The sequence below is a fragment of the Caretta caretta genome, chromosome 11 (genome assembly GCF_965140235.1).
Source record: "Caretta caretta isolate rCarCar2 chromosome 11, rCarCar1.hap1, whole genome shotgun sequence".
In the NCBI taxonomy this organism is placed as follows: Eukaryota; Metazoa; Chordata; order Testudines; family Cheloniidae; genus Caretta; species Caretta caretta.
This window is the reverse complement of record NC_134216.1, coordinates 60,572,766-60,593,572: the sequence shown is the minus strand read 5'-3', so window position 1 is coordinate 60,593,572 and position 20,807 is coordinate 60,572,766. Positions and strand designations below refer to the sequence as shown.

Sequence of the window (20,807 nt, the reverse complement as noted above, 5' to 3'; positions counted from 1 at the left end):
TGGGTCAGGGGTTCTGCGGGGGTCGGTCAGGGATGGGGATCAGAGGGGTTGGATAGGTGTGGGAGTCCCGAGGGGGCCTGTCAGCATGCGGGGGTGTGGATAGGGGGCAGAGCAGTCAGGGGACAGGGAGCCGGGGGGGTGGGGGGGGTGGATAGGAGGTGGGGTCCCAGGAAGGGTAGTTAGGGGTGGGGGTCCTAGGAGGGGGTGGTCAGGGGACAAGGAGCAGGGGGGGCTGGATGGGTCGGGGGTTCTGAGGGGGGCAGTCAGGGGGTGGGAAGTGGGAGGGGGCAGATAGGGGGCAGGGGTCAGGCTGTATGGGGAGGCACAGCCTTCCCTACGCAGCCCCCCATACAGTTTTGCAACCCCGATGTGGCCCTCGGGCCAAAAAGTTTGCCCACCCCTGTTCTAGGCTAAACCAAGAATCAGATGTGTACAAAGAAAAAGTCTTATTAAAAAAAGTAGCCATTTTCCAGAGGTACACTATTAATTTTATGTAGATATGAATAATCCACAACTCCATATTCACAAAATGCCTTATTTACAAGGGCATTATGTGGTCAGGGAAGAAGGCTGTACTGAAGTATAGACTAAGCCATTAAAACTGCAGGAATTTTCTACCTCTTTTTGTTGAGGAGTGATTCAACAAAATTAGCTCCAGATTTCCTGTCAGGTCAGGTTCTTGGGAATGACACTAGCCATCTCAAGGCCCCACTATTTCAATTTGCTGACAGGACAAAAAGATGCTGGCATAGCAATCATGACATGGATTATTACAAATTGCTCTCTTACAGTCCCCTTTCTTTTCTGTTCTCTGACACTATGAAGTTGGGTGGTGTGAAAAACGTACTGCAGGCAAGAGCTGCTGATAGTCACAAATTACACAGTTAAAAAACAAAACAGATTAGAATCGTTTGTGAAGATTCTAGTGAGGAAACTCATCTTGCACAGAAATCTTTTCTCTTATTTTAATTCTCACTCTTTTCTGTCAAAGTGAAGGCAATGAAATTTCATCAGTTCAGATTTCTGGAGATTATTGGCAGTACTGTTATCTAAATCTTAATCAAAGCAGCATCTCTTTGGTTTTAGCTGCATCTTCCTACTATCACTTATGCTACAAGGCATGGTCTCTTCACACTATAAAGTTATTATGTTGAGCAGTCTGTTTACAATACTGTCGTACCACAATATGCTTATCAAGGTGGTACAGTATTGCTATGTAGATTGAACTGAACGTGTTTTAATCACATTCCTGAACTTTACTACAGCCCTACAAAATCGAAGACTGTACCATGTTCAGGGAACACATTTTGGCCCCATATACTCTGACCAAACCATACTGTGCTTTAAGTGTTTGGGCACTACTATGTAGAACTTTACAATATATTGTATACAGAATCTAAAATACCCTTTTCACAGTGGGATAAGAAGGGTGCTCATTATAACCATATTTATATATAATTGTTGCTAACGGGGTTCTAGCATGGCTTCCCTGATCAGAATGAACAGTGTATTTTTGACAAATAACCCCATGACAGACAACCCAAGGGGATAGCCGAAGGTACCATCTGACTTGCGTGCACCTTAGGGAAAATAACCCCTGTCCACAAGAGGCAGAAAAACCGTGCTAGAATTCTTTAAGCAACAGCTATATTTGAACATTCTTATAGAGCTTGCATAGTTCCAATCCCAGTGTGTATAGGACCTAAATGATTTGAAAGTACAAAGCAAGATAATGTATGACCTCTGTGAAAGAATAAAAACAGCAGTGAAGTGCCAATGTACTTTAATTTAACAACAACAAAAGCACAGTATAGCTTTAGGTTTCTACCAATATTCCACAGTAGCATGAAAGAGAGGTCTTTCTCAAATTAATTATACTTAAACCATGAAACCATGTAGGTCTAGGAGTTTTGACTTACTGAAAGGTGTTGTATCAGTTGGGTCAGGAGGAGGAAAGTTTTCAGTGAAGTTGACATTACACAAGTCAGTGCTGCAGCAGCAGAAGCGATACGTTCCATTCTGAATCAAGGAAGGGGTGGTTGTTACTATACACTCCTCAAAGTGACACTCCTGTGGGTCTCCTATGTGAGACCAGCATCCTGCAAAAGGAAGGAAGTGAAATGGTACCAAATGGTACCAAAATTGATTTTGCACCAGTGTTTACATCTGTATTTAATAAATATAATTAACAAATATAATTAATTAACTATTTTTTCTCCTCAACCTCTCACTCTTATCAGGCTTCTCTTGTATAAGCCTACTTTAGTCTCCCCCATCTTAAAACAAAGAACCTTGGCCTCCCCTCACTCTTAAAACTAATCACCTAGCCTCTCTTCCTCCCTTCATCTCCAAAATGCCTCCTATGTGCCATCTACAACTGCACTCTGGAGTTCCTCTTCTGCAGTTCCATCCCAGACACTCCCCAAACCTAGCATACATCATCTATGCTTCATTGAAACTACTGTCACCAAAATCTCCAGTAATCTCTTTCTGGCCAGATTTCAGGGCCAGTACTCCATCTTCCTTTCTTAGATCTATGCCTTTGACACTTTCTCCTTGAAATCTTGTCCTCACTCAACTTTTGTAACTTCATCCTCCCTCTTCTAGCTCTTCTTCTACCCTCTCTAATCATATTTTCAGTGTTTCATATGGTGGATCCTTCTTATCCAGCAAACTAACTTTCAGTGGGGTTACTACATGGCTCCATCCTTGGGCTTCTTTCTTTCCTTCCACAGATGAGTAGGTTAATCTTACCTGTTTGCAAGACTTCAGGAACCACCTTCAGATTAATGACTCACAAATTCACCTCTTCTCCCAGAACTGTTCTCCCATTCATCAAAACCCACATCTTTACCTATTTTTCTGACATCTCCTCACAGGTGTCCAGCTGTCACCCTAAACTCAACACGGCCAAAACAGAGCACTTGATCTTTCCCCTGCAGATCCTCCCTTTTTCCTATATTTCTGACACCATGGGCAACAGTACCATCCCCTTAGTCACCTGGGCCCACAAACTGGATGTCATCTTTGTCTTAGCCCTCTCTCTAACGTCATAAAATCAGGCCATGTCTAAATCCTGCAGGTCATTCTTACGTAATATGTATAAAATTCTGTCTTTTCTTATCTTGTGTCTTGACAAATGCAAGTTCTTCCTCTCTGGTATTCATTAAAGCAAACTTGTCTCATTGAATCCATACAAAATGCTTCTGTTAAGATTATCCTCCTGGCTTGCTGCTCTGACCACATTACCTCACTCTGAGTTCCACCAGCACTACGAGAAAAAATTTCTTGTCTTTAGTTTGAAAGCCTTTCAAAATACAGCTTTGTCTTCCTTAACAGCTCTAATAATTTATTGCAATGGTCCCCATCACTTTCCCTTCACCACTGTTCCCAACCTTCTTCCACTTAATTCCTTTTCCTATGCTCTTATTTTTATGTTTACTAACTCCCCTATTCCTGCCATTATCCTTCATCCAACCTCTATCCCAATTAAAATCCACCAAAATATATTTAAAAAAAACCCAGCTTAAAATAATAATAGCAACTGACTGGAACACTGCACATTGTGTCTTTAAATATGAAGTGCTCAACTCTTCCCTCTGTTATGCTACCTTCGATTGGATTCAACCAGTGCACAGAGCCCCTTTGCAGTGGAAAGTCTCCCTGGAGAAGGCCATTCAATAGTACGAGACACCCACAACCATCACCCCTTCCAGGACATCTGCAGTAACCCAGTGCTGCCCAGGAGGTACACTGGCCACAATTTAAAACTGTTCTCCCTGGTAGAAACGCTAGAGGACAAAAGAGCAAATATCCTTGGGGTAAAGGCCACAAAGCATAGTTGCAGATTACAGTCATTTGTATGATAAGGCAACTATATTGCCAGCAGTAGTGACTCAAGCCCCAATCAATTCCTCTAAATATATTAAAAATTTTGTGGAAAAGAACATTTTCTGTATCCAGAATGGATTAAAGTCCTATTCAGATACCTCTAACAACTGATTAAAGAGAAACAGAGATAATCTAAGTGAAAGATTAAATTAATGTTCTAGCCTTTCAACTCTGGAGATTGGGAACACATCTTGAGTTAGGTTACAAGAAAAAAATAGGTGGTGTTTTTACCTGGTTCCCAGTGATATTTACACAGTTTACTAAACTACCACAGTGTGGTTATCTGATGTGATTATCAGTCTCTAATGAAAAATGACTTAGAAATGGCCTAAAAATTCTACACCTGGATTAAATGGCATTTGATCAGAGTAAATCTGACTTTTACTGTATCTATGAATCTCTTAACATCCTTGATCACTAAATACCAATTCTCTAGTGAGCAAGATTAGTTGATTAGTGAAGTATTTTTCAGAAAATTATAATTTTGTGACATATTTATTATATTCATGTATAGAGTCCTTCATAATCAAACATATATAGTCAATGTAAAATGAACATCTCTGATTAATGAGAAGTTTACTCTCTATCAGGCATCTTGCCAACTTAGTAAACGTACTACAATTCACCCAGGAAAGCAACTTTAATCTTGACATGCAGGGTAATAAGGTGTTTTATGCCTAATTTGCCTTGAACTATGCACTGAAAATGTACCTATTAGTCTTTCAAAGCACTTTTCTTTTTTCAAAAGGAACTTTCTGTTCACACCTAATAAACTGCTATGCAGTAAGTTTCAGAAAAAGAAAAACAAGATTTGTCTAATTGTTTAGCAAAAAAAAAAAAGAAAAAAAAAGAGCCTCGCAACTTAAACCCTTCATACCAACAGGTTACTTCTACACAAAAGGATTAGCAAAGTTTAACTGTTACTTACCTTGTTTTACTAGATGTATGTCTCCTTCTCGTGTTTTTTCCCAAAGTCCATAGCAGGTGCTGCCTTTCATACACAAAATTGTGCCATTCTCCTGAGAGATTCGACTCTCGCTGATTCCATGGTCTTGTTGATATGGGTCCCTAAATGCACACAACCGCTCCTCACTCTGGGTAGCTTGAGAAGAAAAGAAAACAAGAAAATCATTTCTAGATGGTAACCAATTTTTCATTAATATGTCTGCATATGTGCATACATCGTAATCAGCCCATGGGTCTCGCACAGAAAGGGTGATTTAGGTCTTTCAAAAGTAAAAATTCAAGAGCATTTTGTTCTTGGCATATGAACATCTATCTTTTAACCTGTAATCCCACAGTCACAAACAAAGCTAAGGTCTACCCCAAGGTTAATATGATGACAACAAAAGAAAAACATTACTAAGTGCATTAAAAAAATTTAGATTTCCGAAACTTTACAGGTACGGAATACAAATGATTTCAACGCACAGTGTGCATCAGTTGTGAGGCTTCTCCAGCCTACCTATTATGATTGCTCGATAGTGATGTGGTACACATCCTTTTGCCAGGGCTGAGTGTGTTATCATTTAATTACTTCCAGATCCTTTTGGCATCAGGAGCTAGATCAAGCTGAACTCTGATGGGCTCCCACTGGACTAGCATAAACAATATTGGAGTGGACTGAGTCACCAATGGGTGGTGGGTATAAGAGGCTTGGGGAGGCTAAGCCTTCCCAAATGGGCAAGAAATGCTGGATGCAGCGTGCCTCCTTTTGGAGGCGTGCTGGCCCGCCACCTTCGGAGCAAAGCTGCTGGTAGCTCATGAGAAGTGGGGGGCCACCAGCGCCCAGACCGTTGCCCTGCCCTCACTCTGCCCCGAGACTTGGCCCTTGCTTCGCCATTTCCCCCAGAGGCCCCCTTCCCACCCTCCGCTCACTCCTCTCCGCCTTGGGGGAACGGGGCAGGAAGAGGTAGAGTGGGGGTAGGGCCTCAGGGCAAGAGGCCAAGCAGAAGCAGGGCCTTGAGGCAGAGCGCAGGAGTGGCTTTGGGAGGAGGCGGCCAAGCAAGGGTGGAGCAGGAGCTGGGGTAATGATCAGTGCACCAGTGCCCCGTCCCCACACACACACTTCTAGGGAGCTTCCAGGGCTCATGCCCAGCCATCCCAAATGAAAGAATCACATGTTGCCTGTGGAATCGCGCATTCAATTTTCTTTTTGTCTCCACTCTTCCACAAATCTATTCCATTGGGACCGCTTTCTTCTCCCCAGCATCACACCTATTGCTGCCTCTGCACACCCCGTTTAGCAAAGGGTGCCAAGAAAGAGCATTAGCAGCAGAGTGGAAATGATACGATCCTGTCCAATGCTTCTGGGTGAACAAACGCTGACAGGAGCAGCAGCACATGCACAACTCTCTCCTGTGGAATTCACAGTAGGATATTTTAAAAATTCAGTAAAAGAGGATGAAAATGAATACCCTAATCCTATGCCAAATTATCTCTTAATCTTAGATAATTGTCATTAGCCTTCTCTGAGTATATATATTCCTTTTAGAGTTCATATTAAAAGATCAACAAACTTTAAAATATTTGAATAGCTAGGAATTCAAAGGTTTTATCCACAGGATTTTTGTCCTTTTTTCTATTTATATAATCACCATCACTTTCATAAAGGCATAGTTCATGATACTAAGCCTATATCATACCTTCATTAGTAACAGAAAACAAATATCCTTAAGGAGGACCTCAGTTGAAAGTCAACAAGTGCAAAGTATCTAAATTAGTTCCATTTTTACAACACCAACATACTTTTCTTTGAAAGTGATTTTGTGAAAAGGACACACTAAAGTTGATGCATAGGAACATGGACACATGAATTCAAACACACTATGATGATAACGGTCTACACTATGCTCCGTAACAAAGATAATGTCCTATTAAGAATTTGCACTACACATCTATATGTAAGCAGCTGTGATCTTGGCTCTTTCAATTCCAGGAAGTGATTACTACTAATAGGATGCACTGTTTAGACAATAGACAAGTGACCTTTTGGGATAATTAACTCTGAACTTTAAAAAAAAAAATCATTAAATTGTAAATTATTAAATGCATTTATTTTGCTGGCCCACAAAGATATATGTCTTTATAAGAATGTGATGAATACTGCAGTAACATTCCCATATTATAACCAACCCAAAAGTGTTTATAATTGTTTGGTAGCATTAAGATTAAATAAAATCTCCAGAACTGGAAGTAAGCTACTCTTAATTATAAAACCATAAACATGCACTAAGGGGTCAAAAACTCAAGATATTCCTGATCCAGAGAACCCCACATAAAGGTAGACTGCTAAGCAAACTAGCCTATAAATAATAATCCCAGCAACACTTTGTGGTATCTGTAAATATTACATTACACACAAAAATAACATTAAAGTTGCAATATCAACAATAAGGTTGCAAAATCAAGCACTCAAAGGTTCAGAAATGTCTGTTTTAAGGTTATCTGTGCAACATTAAATTGGCCCCCTTCTGCATATGTATTATTATATACATACATATATATATATATGTATTATACAATCTTTAATTACAAAACAACATACAACTATTTAAACAGAACCCCGGCCCTCATTCAGTGTTCCAGATGGACGATGCTCACTTAATGAGAGCTACTCAATAGTTTGTTTTCTGCTTATTGTTTACTGTGTGACCCAGATCTTATTTACTGCACCTTATTCAAATTCTACTATGAAGAATTATTTTCCTCTCTGGCTTTCTTATGGTACTCATCACTATATTAGCCGAGTGCTTCACAAACATTAATTTATTTATTTTCACAGCACCCTGTGAGGTGAGCTAAGTTCCATTTAAGCTGCACAGTCGTGCAGCAGGCTATCATGGATCACAGAGGTGAGGAGAGACGCCTCTCCCCCGGCCCTGGGCTGCTGCTGTGAGAGAGGGCTCAAGGGAGCCCTCTCTACCTCCGCAGACCTGGGGCAGCCTGCACCTCAAACTCCTCATCCCCAGACCCACCCCAGAGCCCGCACCCCCAGCCAGAGCAGTCACCTCTCCACACCCCAACCCTAGCCCCGAGCCCCCTCCTGGCACCCCAAACCCCTCATCTCCGGCCCCACCCCAGAGCCTGCACCCCCAGCCAGAGCCCTTACTCCTTCATACCCCAACCCTCTACCCTAGCCCTGAGCTCCCTTCTGCACCCCAAAACCCTCATCCCTGGCCGCACCCCCAGCCAGAGTCCTTACCCCTCCACACCCCAACCCTCTACCCTAGCCTTAAGCCCCCTCCCACACCCAAACCCCTCATCCCCAGCCCCACCCAAGAGCCCACACCCCCAACCAGAGCTCTCACTCCCCCACACTTCAACCCTCTGCCCCAGCCCTGAGCCTCCTCCCACACTCCAAATCCCTCGGCCCCAACCCCACTACTCATCACCTCCATATTGGTGCATATTACAAAATTCATTCCACACATGGATGTAAAAAATTAGAGGGAACATTGGAGGTGAGGTATTAACCCCATTTTACAGATGGGGAACAGAAGCAGGGAGAGATTAGGTTCAGAAATACACACTAATTTTAGGTGTTCAATTTGAGACACCTTGGACTACATTTTCAGAGGGCTTAGCATTATATAGCACTTTCTATGTTCAAAGCACAGTTCCCACTGATGTCAGTTGCAGCTGGAACTGCTTTGCACTTCTGCAAATCAGACCCCAGTGTCTCAGGTCAGGTGTGATGCTATATATAGATGAAAGATGACCATTTGTCTCATTGTTGATACCACTGTTATACAGTTGCAACAAATCCTGTACAAAGTATGTCATGGAAAGTGTCAATGGAAAAGTTATGATTTGCTAAATATGATTATTTTGTTTATATGCATGTATCATCTTTCCATCTGAAGTTATGAATATTAGCTATGTACTTGCATCTTAAACATGTGTTGTATCCCTGGGTGATACCCACCAGATAGAATTTACATTAGGGCTAGATAGCTGTGTGTTGATGGCCAGCCAAGGGCACTCCACTCTTATAATGAGCCATTGAAGAAACTCATCCCATCCAGATAGCTCTTCCTGAGGGTACCTCACACACCAAGGAGCCAATGTCCACCTCCTGTGATTCAGCAAAACATGAAGGAGCATGTGATATGCTCATGTGACTCTGGACTCCATCTTGGGTCAGTAAATTTCCATGCATATGGCAGAGGATATAAAAAGACACCTAAGACATCTCCATGTTGCCTCTTACCTGCTCTAATTCTCTGGACTGTGGATTTACAACTAAAAGGAGCATCTTGAACTATGGACTGAGAACCTTCCAATTGTTTGGAAGTTACCAGAGAGACTTTACAAGGCAGCAGTTTATCCCATCACTGCTACAAACCTGATATAAAGACTTTGCAATCATTAGTATGTATATGATCTATTAACCATTTATCACACATCTTGAATACTGTATGCAGATGTGGTCGCCCCATCTTCGTGGAATTGGAAAAGGTTCAGAAAAGGGCAACAAAATTGATCAGGGATATGGAACGGCTTCCGTATGAGGAGAGATTAATAAGACTGGGACTTTTCAGCTTGGAAAAGAGACGGCTAAGGGGAGATATGATAGAGGTCTATGAAATCATGACTGGTGTAGAGAAAGTAGATAAGGAAGTGTTGTTTACTACTTCTCATAACACAAGAACTAGGGGTCACCAAATGAAATTAATAGGAAGCTGATTTGAAACAAATAAAAGGAAGTATTTCTTCAAACAACGCAAGTCACCTGTGGAACTCCTTGCCAGAGGATGTTGTGAAGGCCAAGACCATAACAGGGTTAAAAAAAGAACTAGATAAATTCATGGAGGATAGGTCCAGCAATGGCTATTAGCCAGGATGGGCAGGAATGTTGTCCCTAGCCTCTGTTTGCCAGAATCTGGGAATGAGCAACAGGGGATGGACCACTTGATGATTATCTGTTCTGTTCATTCCCTCTGGAGCACCTGGCACTGGCCACTGCCAGAAGACAAAAAGAAAAGGAGTACTTGTGGCACCTTAGAGACTAACCAATTTATTTGAGCATGAGCTTTCGTGAGCTACTGATGAAGTGAGCTGTAGCTCACAAAAGCTCATGCTCAAATAAATTGGTTAGTCTCTAAGGTGCCACAAGTACTCCTTTTCTTTCTGCGAATACAGACTAACACGGCTGTTCCTCTGAAACCTGCCAGAAGACAGTATATTTATTTAATTAATAAATCTTTTATTTAGTTTACTAAGGATTGACTGGCAGCGTGATATTTGGGTAAGATCTGAGATTCATATTGACCCAGGGATTTGTGTCTGATCCTTTACAATTAGAAAGAACCTCACATATGGTGAAATGGGTTTTCAGTAACCTCTCACTATATTAGATTGTGCTGCCTGGATGAGAGCCGAGGGCTGGAATATCTAAAGGGGTCTGTGTTTGGCTTCTGATTAACCAGTGTGGTACTGAAGACGCTCTTTCATTACTGGTTTGGTGAATCTAATTACAGAGCAAACCACCAGATTTGTGGATTGTCTGTCCTATTTCTTACAATCTGCCCTGGGGGTGGCATTCTCAGTGTGGCCTATCCCAGGCAGATCAAGCACCAGAAAATGAGGAACACACAATTAGTGACCACCTACACGACCCTGATTCACCCCAATAGCAGGTCAACCCTGTGCACTGAATGGGAAAGGGGTCCTGTGGGAAAAAGTAGGATATGAAAATATAATGAAAGATTGTATCATAATACATACACAGAAGGGGGCCAAGTTAATGTTGCACAGGCAGCCTTAAATTTTGGCATTTCCTAACCTGAGGGCTTGACTTGGGAACCTTAATAATGTTCTTTTTAATATCAGGTTATTTTTGTGTATAATGTTCTAGGTTTTAACAAAATATTAATTGAAAATACAGAAAATCCATCATGTTGTATTGTACTGACAACCACATGGCTCATCAGCAGGGTGAGAACCTTTAGATCACCATGCAGACTTAAGCTGAGTAATTGATAGTAGTAGGAGGCTGTCATCCTCTTTGTAGAACCGGCAGTAGAGGGGGATACAATACTTTGCCAGTAGGCTTCACAGATATCTGCTGACAACAGCAGAATAGAAAGACTCAGGAATTTTTCTTGGGGCCACTACAGGCTCTGTAGGGAAGTGTGTCTAGTGGGCACAGTCTCTTCTGCCCATTTCCCCCTAAGCTTGACCTCCTTCTGCCTTATCTTCCAAACTGTTCCTGTCCCAGTCCCATCTCTTCCCCAACCTAGCTTCTCATCCCAGTCCCATTCTTCACACCCAGCCAGTCCTAGTCTCTGCTTCTCATTCCAGTTCCAGTCTCCTTGCCCAGCAAGCCTTAGTCTCACTCCTCTAAACTCCCCCATCCCAATCTTAATCTCATTCCTTCAGACTCCCCATTCCAGTCTCCTTGCCCAGCCAGTCCCAGTTCCTCTCCGCACCATCCTAACCTCCACCTACTCCACCCTCACCCATGTTCACCATCCCCACTCCCTCTCCAGGAACCAATCTCCCTCTATGGCTCTGTGATCCCAAACCTCTCCCATGCTCCAGCTCCTTGTCAGATCGGTCTCCCCCTTCTCCACCTGATCTCTTTCCCTCTACCCCACTAGTTCTCAGTCTGTCTCTTTAGCCAGCCAGTCCTAGTCTCCCCGCAGCTTCTCATCCCATCTCAACCCCGTCCCCCACCTCCCAGTTCCAGCCTCTTTGCCCAGCCAATCCCAGTCTCCTCCCTCCAGCTGCCAATCTCCTGGCTCATCTAGTCCCAGTCTCCATGCCCAATCAGTCCTAGTCTCTGTCTTTAGCTCCCAGTCCCAGAAGTCTTGCTCAACCAGCCCTTGGCTCCTCATCCAACCTCAGTCTCCCTCTCACATACTGGCTCCCAGTCTCTGAGCTCCCAAATTCATCCAGGTTTCAGAGTAGCAGCCGTGTTAGTCTGTATCCACAAAAAGAAAAGGAGGACTTGGGGCACCTTAGAGACTAACAAATTTATTTGAGCATAAGCTTTCATGAGCTACAGCTCACTTCATCAAGTTGTAGCTCACAAAAGCTGTAGCTCATTTCATCTAGCTATAGCTCATGAAAGCTTATGCTCAAATAAATTTGTTAGTCTCTAAGGTGCCACAAGTCCTCCTTTCCTTTTTTCAAGTTCATCCACTTTCCCAGCCAGTTCCAGTCTCCCCTTTCCGGCCCCTTGTCTCAATCTACTCTCCCTCCTCCCGTAGGTCTGGCTCTTGTCTCATGTGCATTTGAATTAGACTGCTTCCTCCTCTATGCAGCTTTGGCAAGTGTGTGGGTGTGGGTCATTAAGAGCACAGGAAACACAGGCTCTCCGCCCTCAGTATAGGGGCCTGGACTGCTCACAGCAGCCCAGAGCTACAACTGCAGGGAAAGTCCTGCTCGGGCCTGGGCTGGAGTGTACATAATGTGAACAGGTTTCAGAGTAGCAGCTGTGTTAGGCTGTATTCACAAAAAGAAAAGGAGTACTTGTGGCACCTTAGAGACTAACCAATTTATTTGAGCATAAGCTTTCGTGAGCTACAGCTCACTTCATCGGATGCATTTAACTGAATGCATCCGATGAAGTGAGCTGTAGCTCACGAAAGCTTATGCTCAAATAAATTGGTTAGTCTCTAAGGTGCCACAAGTACTCCTTTTCATAATGTGAACAGAAACTTCTGAGAAGTTAGCTGCTAATGTTTTATTAGTCTCTAGTGAATGTGTGAACTGCAATTTTTCAAAAGTTTAGAAGTTAGCCAAATTGGAGTAGATTTTCATGAGGAAAGCAAATGTTACATCCCTTACACAAAAGCCACTTCCCCTTACCAAATTTGAAGTCTCTTCTCTGAAGACTTGGGCTGTTAGAACTTCTCAAATATATTTTTAATATGGGGAAAACAACATATTTTCACTAGCCTTGTTCTTGGAAACAGCTGAACTGCTTGACTGATATGTTGTTTTTTAAATCCAGCCCAAGGCAGACAACAGGTCATGGAAAATTTCAGCCCAAATGGTTAAAATTTGGCAAAGTTATAAGCAACTGAAAATAGGGTCTTATAATGGGAAATGCTGAACAACCTGAATAACTGGCAGTCCTACCAGCCTCACCCATAATACATTGTTCAGCTACACTACAAGTCCCTAATTAGAGTTCTACAAGGGACATACAACACTTAAAGTGGAGTTTATTATAATGTGAATATGCCAAGCAGTAGTATGAGCCTGAAAATTCAGTTGGCTATCTAGTATTTCATATATATCCTTTTCTTTTCAAATGAGGATAGTCAGTCACATTGCTGAGGACAAAAAGGTCCTATATTATCGACTAGCATATGCTGCCCTGAGAAGTACTTGCCAGTCACATGCAGTAGTTTTATTCACAGGAACAGATGCTTCACGCCTGGAATACTCAGCTGTCCTGCATTCTCTGCTCCGTGACATGGGACTGGCCAAGGAAACAAATGTATGAAAAGATGGTACAATACTATCATTCCCAAACTGGTGCTAATTGCCTTGTTGAAAAGTAAAATCTGAGAATTATCACAGAAACACTGAAATGTATGACTTTCAACAGGGAAGGGGAAGAAATCATGCATCCTTGAGAAATGTTATCTTCTTCTCGGGAAAACCCGCAGACTTTAAAATTAGTTGCATGTGGTAGCTGAATACAGCTAGGATCACATGAGAAAAAAGTTTTTTCTACCTTCCCAAGTTGCTACAACATGGGACCTTCCTAATAATTAGCCTTTACTGTGAAAAAATTTAAAATATCGGACGGACAATGAAGCCACCCAGACTTTGTTTCCCTATAAAAGAATTCATTATGGCTTGTTTAAGGAAGTGGCTAGTTTACATGAAGTAAATCCAGAAAAACTGCGAGAGTGGTTTAAATGATTGAAAGGCTATTATTTTTGCTTTCTACTCAGAAGTTTAAATAATATTTTTATTTGCATTGTGGTAGTACCTAGTCTCAGCTAGGTTGGGGCCTTCACTGTGCTTGGCACTGTACAAACACAGTAAACGACAGTCCCTGCACTAAAGAGCTTTCTTTCTAAAAAATAAATATATTCTCCTACACCAGGGGTCTCCAAACTTTATGAGATGAGGGCCATATTAGATTTTTGAAGGGGCTTCACGGGCCAAAGCGACGGCGAAAGAAATTAAATATATGCAAATATATGCAAATTGTTAAAAAAACAACACTACTGTGTCTGTATTGCATTAAATTCTAAATCAGGCTCCCCTTTTGGGTCTGCTCTGCCCCGTGCCTGCTCCCTTCTCACTGTGCCCGGCAGGCATGCCTGCTTTGCTGAAGAAAATGACAAAGGATTGAAAGTTTGGCTGTATTTTGGTAAGAGAAGCTCCAGGTTCCCATTGTTGGTTGGGACTGTTTGGTTCTATTAGTGTTGTAGTTAAAATTTAACCATCATGAAATTGTTAATTTCCATCTTCTTTACTCCATTTATTGGAGATGTAATTAAGCATCTGGCTTCTATTTTTACTCTAAGGCAGGGGTCCGTGCCTGCTCAGCTGCAGCAACTCTCCCGTAAGTTCACTCCCCTTCTGGGGGGACACTGGCTCCCGGGGGCACTCACCCCCTCCGCACAGCTCAGCTACCCCCCACACCCGCGCAAGCTACTGCTGGCAGCCCCTCCCCGTGCCTGCTCGGCCTGCCTCCTCAGTTGCAGCCTGCCTGTTTGCTTCTCCCTGTGCCTGCTTGGCTGCAGCAACGACTCTCCCCTAAGCTGGCTCCCCTTTTGGGGGGGACACTGGCTCCCAGAAGCACTCACCCCTCTCTGCACACATGAGCTGCTGCCGGCAGCCCCTCCCCCTGCCTGCTGGGTGTGCCTACTCAGCTGTTCCCTTCTCCCCTGTTGATTGGAGGGCCGGACAAAGGGAAGCCCCGGGCCGCATCCAGGTTGCGGGCCGTAGTTTGGAGACCCCTGTCCTATACAAATAGCATTCTGGGGAATAAAAAGCAACTACAAGCACTGGCAATACCAATAAATAATGGTACAGGAATGAGTGCCTGTTTTGACTAGGTGTGACGAACGGGGAGGTATCTGTACTAGTCTTATTAATATTATGTGACTTGGTTTCCCTCTTCAATTTTGTATTGCTGCCTCCTTTTGAGTTCAAGGAGGCAGCAATACAAAATTGAAGAGGGAAACCAAGTGCCAGAGCTTGTAGTTGCTTTTTATTCCCAGAATGCTGTCTGTATAGGACAGGGGTCTCCATGCTCTCAGGTTCCCTTATGTGTCGCAGCCAGTTGTGGCCTGATTCCAAATCCAGAGCATGTGTCTGAGACCTGACCCAATGATGTTTCCAAGGATGACAACAATGGCTTGGTGAAGCAGAAATCCAAAAGAGTTGAGACATTTCCCTGAGAAACAAGTAGGAGTTCTAGGGGGAGTTTCATGCATTTCCAGGGGGGTTGAGTAGACAAGGAAAGTAATTTAGCCTTTTTTTTTTCTTTCCCAGAGAAGAAGGAACTGACCCCATTGCCTTCCATTTCTTTTCTTTGTCTTTAAGCACTGAGGATAAAACATATCCAGTGCTGTCTGAGAGGCTCCCAGATCCATCAGTTGATTCAAATGAGTATGTTCCAGGAGCTCGACATGCTGAATCTGGCCACCATGGTAACCATGGATCCAGCAGCAACCACTGGCTCCAAGGAAGTATCAGGACCTTTATCAGACTTGTGAAGAGGTTTTAAGCATGAAATCAATAGCTTTGGATCTGGGGGAGGGTGAAGATCTGTACTACAACCTCAGCCTCCAATGTCACCCTTTGCTGTGACAGTGACTTTGAAAACCAGAGCCTTATGGATATGCTTTTGCACTTCTTTGAGAGGAACCAGAAGTACCGGATACCTAGAACTAGGCTCTCAAGGACTATTTCAACAGAGGCTGACACCTGTGAGGCCAAGTATTTATGCTTGATTATAAATTATCGATGTGGATTCATTGTGATTGGTACCTTAGGTTTGGCTGCAACCAAGGAGGCCAAAACCTACATTGGGGCTTTTCTAAACTTTTTAACCCCTTTGGAGATTGAAGCTGAGGATGGTCTCCCACCACTTAGGGATTCCAGCACTTTGGAACCAGAACGTTTAAAACTTATTTCAGGAAGTGTTAAGTATCTAATTTACTGGCATTTTCAAATGTTCACCAACAGACACAAGCAGTTAATAAATTTACACTACTGAACATTTCATGACTAATCTTGTCATATTTTGCTATTTGAATATTTATTATTCCAGTTTCAATGCAGTCTGTTCTTCTCCCACTGCACTCCCCTCTCTCCAGTTTATTCCAGTTTCAATGTTTCTGGATGGCAAAGATAAAAATTTTAATTGTGTCTGTAGTCTGCTAACTAAAGCTAATTTGATAGGGATTTCAGACTCATCCGTGTCAGGACATGCTCTGACAAATTAACATCCTGCAATTGCTTTTTTACATGGTAACTCTTCTGCAATTATTTTGTACTATACCAATCATATGTATGTGATTTTTAAAAAAAGTTAAAATAGAAATATCAGAAGTTTTTTTACAAGAATCCAACTTAAAATACTTAAAACATGAGTCATGTTTTCATTAATACCACAGGAAGTCAATTGCATTAGTATTTGATCAACATGTCCTCTCCTCCTGCCTATTCAACACTGTGTGGAATCTGCATTCACTCCTAAGGGAGGGGGAAAGCAAGACAAAGGATTCCAGTGTTGACACTGCTACACTTTAAAGATTCTATTCCTATTTCTGTTAGTGACGCTGAGATTCTATTCCTATTTCTGTTAGTCAGGCTGAAATCAACGTTTGTGATTGCAGGAGAGTAATCTCCGGGAAAAGGATTTTTGATATTCCAACTATGTGTGAAAGTCAGAAATGAAAATCAAAAGAAAACAAAAACTTGCAAATAACCCAAAAGGGCAGAACTGCTACATGTTGGTAATTGACAAGAACAGAGATGATCAGAATGTGATACCTATTTATTGATACTGATACTAGTTATATTTATAATGGGACAAGGAGAAGGAGGAGGGGGAAGACCATGCAGAAGAGCAAAGGAAGAAGATATGGCTGTTTGTCTGTATAGGAGCTCTCCAAAAATAGTCTCTGCCTCTACATAATTCCCACTACCTATCTCTCTCTGAAAGAAAAGGAGTACTTGTGGCACCTTAGAGACTAACAAATTTATTTGAGCATAAGCTTCCGTGAGCTACAGCTCACTTGCATCCGATGAAGTGAGCTGTAGCTCACGAAAGCTTATGCTCAAATAAATTGGTTAGTCTCTAAGGTGCCACAAGTACTCCTTTTCTTTTTGCGAATACAGACTAACACGGCTGCTACTCTGAAACCTCTCTCTCTCTCTCTGGGAATCCCCACTAGATTTGAACAATTTGAAAGCAGATTAAATTTTTGGTTCAAAATGACTTGCCTCTTGAATTAATAAGATTTTAAATTAGAAAGGCTAGAATGGTAAAAGTTGTCCCCCTTTTCAGGGTATATGCTATTTTTGAGTGCTTTTGTGCCATTAAGGCATGAACTTGTTTTGGGAACAGTATGAAGACACTTTCACCTCACTAGAAGCACCACGTAGCAGTATAAGTCTTTATACAACTAGTCATTAAAGGGGCATATGTGACTAAAGTAACACATACTAGTACACAACTAAGTTTACTCATTAAATTGTTATTATTTTGACATTTGATGTTCAAAAGTTATTTCAAGAATCATCACTTAGCAGAATCCTGTGTTGATACATTGTATTTTATTGCTGAACAGAAAAGAATGCACTTTAGTAACCACTTGTTTCCACACACACATGCTTGTAGGTTTCACTGTATTAACATTAAATGTAAATTTATCAGGATTTTTATTACAGGCTAATCTTCACTGAAAAAGTATTGTATCGAGCAAAGAAACAACATTTTAGACAAACACTATCTGAAATATTGATTTATGGTGAAAAACCTTAAATTACTGGTGATCTTAAATGTTGTTGCACTTTAAATTGACCTAAAACCTTGCCTAGCAAGATGGCATTAACAGCACAATGTAATATGAATCATGGGAAAGAGTCCAAAAATTAGAAAGTGTTCATTCCTCACCTTTAGCCCAGCTTCCAGGAGGATAGCACTCGGCAGTGTTAGGAGCATTGCAGGAGGATTCCAAAGGAAGCTAACCCTGCTTTACCAGAAAAACAGTCAACTGTGTAACCTGATCTACACTAACAAGATAAATCAATCTAAGTTACACTAGTTAAGTTACGGAAGTTACGTAACTTAAGTCGAAGTAGCTTAGACAGACTTACAGCGATGTCTACTCCGCCCTGTGTCAATGAGAGATGCTCTCCCCTCGATATAGCTTGCACCTCTCGGGGAGGTGGAGTACTGAAGTTGAAGGGAGAGCGTTCTGCCATTGACTTACCGTGTCTTCACTAGACCTGCTAAATCAATACCCTCTGCATCAAATGCAACAGCGCCTATTTAGAAAATAGTGATGACAAACCGTAACAAACCTACTGTGGAAGAGAATTGGAGTTAAAAAGATTAAATAAACAGGAGACTCCAAAGGGTCAGAGTAGTGGAGAAGAAAGTGTTTAGAAAATTATAAACCTTTCCTGTCTTTTAACACAAGGGGAGAAACAAATGTGAAAGTCGTTTGAGTTCTGATTTATATTTTACTTCTTTATATTTTCATATGGCTTGCATATTGCAATGTACCAGAAATGTGAGAGTTCATATTTAACGTGAAGGTAATTGGGAATATTTCATTCACATTAGTTCATGCCCCAAATACTACAAATTTATATTAACAAAAGTTATTTGGATTTATTCTGCTTTCATTTTGCAAAGTAGCAGCTTCAAATACTTGACAATTACACAAAGCCATCTTGTGAATCCAAACCAGTGCCAAAACTGCAATGATTGGCAGTACCAATCTCTATTTCAAAATGATGAAGCGACTGAGAATGCAGACAGCTTTAAATCCTTTAAACTTCATTACAAGATGTTGCCAAACTAAAATAGCATTGAATACTAGAAGATACATGCCTCTGTTGTTTTCTGAATCTGGATACGTTTTAGACCTTCACACTCTCATACCCATTTTTAAGAAAGTGATTCGTTAGAAGTCTGCGTTCTACCCCTCTCTAAGGCAGCATAGTGTGCAGACTGCATTATCAGCACTGATAGAAATGCTAACTTTTTTGAAAAATAAGATTTCTGTGCACTGGTATCTCAGTTGCTTTTTGAACTATCAATTGGCCACTACTTTCAGGTGAAGAACAGCTAAATGGTGCAATATGGATTTGTCAAGAAGTAAAAAATTATATCTTTGGCTAGGTCTTCACTGTAGAATTAACTGAAGTTATCTACATACACTTGAGTTAACGTCTCTCAACAGTTAGCCTAGCTCAAGTGAGCATGGCCACATTGTGAAATAACTCTCGAGGGACACAGAATGATTGGATTTCTACACAAAGTTATTGTGTTAGCAGCTAACAAACTGTACTAACTCAAACTGTAGCCCACGTCTCCTGATGAGCCAGCCAACTCAAATTTTCCTACAGAATGTAAAATGTATTGGTTATCAAATTTTAACAATTAGTTTTGTCTATACTTTCTGTGATTCCCAAATTCAAATTGCTAACTTTGATCATCTTACTACCCCAATTTTTTGGTATCATTTTGTTTTTCCTTAACACTATTGCTTCCATTTTACTTTCTTTTTCCTACACAACTTAAATGTTTGTGTTGTCAATTTGACACAGAAGTCTGTTACTTCCTTTTTCAAACTTCCTGTGTTCTATTTCAGTGTTCATCTTATGAACACATTTGTGTGTAGTCTGTTCAGTCCACTGTAAACCTACGGTACTTGAATATAGTTGTTGACAATTGTTTTAAAATTTGTAACACTAAATACTCCAATTATACTTAATTTACCAGATTTTTAAAAGGAAAGTAATAATTTAGGACTCTATATTACCAACTTAAGGCAAATGTAGGTCTTAATTCGATAAATAATACACCTGGCTTCCAACCAAAGCTGTTGAAGCCTTGAATATTTCATTTTCCTAGCTATCTGTGGCCTTATTCACCAGTTCTGAACCAACAGTAACCTACTTATATAGTTTAACTTGCTATGATTTAACTTGTCCTACTATTTTCAATGCAACTTTGCTATTTAACTTACCTTTCATCAGCTGGTTTATAGGGGTTGTTTGTTTGGCTGGTTGTTGCTATCCTTTTTGTATGCTTATCAACTATGGGTACAGAATGTCTTTCTAACGTTGTGTTCAGGATCTCTCCTTATACCAGGGCTCATTGATGATCAAGCCTCTTTGCACTATGCTCCTGCATTGCAAAATCAATGAACAGCAGCAGGAGTTGTGTCAGGGATGTTTTTAGGGGCAGGCGAAAAGGGTGGTTACTGTCCACTTCCATCTCACTTCTTTTCCATGCGGCTGTTTTTAAATTTTGTTTCTCAGCTGCTGGGTGAAGGAGGGGTGGTAGCAGCGGCCTGAAAACCTTTTCCACCCCAACAGGCAGAACACCTTGGCCAGCCCTGAGTTACGAGCACATAGCATAATAACAGACTCAGATATGCACTTAAACTAAGTAAAATTAAATGCTCTTTTTCCTTTAGTCTACAGCCAATGTTTTTGCAGCTGTTTTATACTGCACTGAATCTAGCCTGGGTATCTTTACCTGGATTGGGAGGGACGGGGAGAGAGTCAACCATCACCTAAGGCTTATCTAGATGACTAGTTAGTGTACAGCCAGCTGGGGTATAAACCCACAGCACACTAGTGTACCACATACAAACTGTCCATACAGACCCTACTACTGCACATTAAAGTTTCCTAGTGAACTTTAATCTACTCCACTTTGAAACATAACTAGATTAAAGCGCACTAGA

At 41.6% G+C, this 20,807-nt stretch overlaps 1 protein-coding gene across 4 annotated transcripts in view; it reads right to left on the bottom strand.

The window, feature by feature from the left end:
- Positions 1 to 20,807, bottom strand: part of BMPR2 (bone morphogenetic protein receptor type 2) — a 176,892-nt gene that overhangs the window by 69,744 nt on the left and 86,341 nt on the right. For all 4 annotated transcript variants that reach the window (XM_048870355.2, XM_048870356.2, XM_075118083.1 and 1 more), the window contains 2 exons: positions 4,820 to 4,993; positions 1,920 to 2,099 (listed from right to left, as the gene is read on the bottom strand). In XM_048870355.2, the coding sequence (XP_048726312.1) occupies positions 1,920 to 2,099; positions 4,820 to 4,993 (354 nt within the window). The remainder of the gene's footprint in view (positions 1 to 1,919; positions 2,100 to 4,819; positions 4,994 to 20,807) is intronic.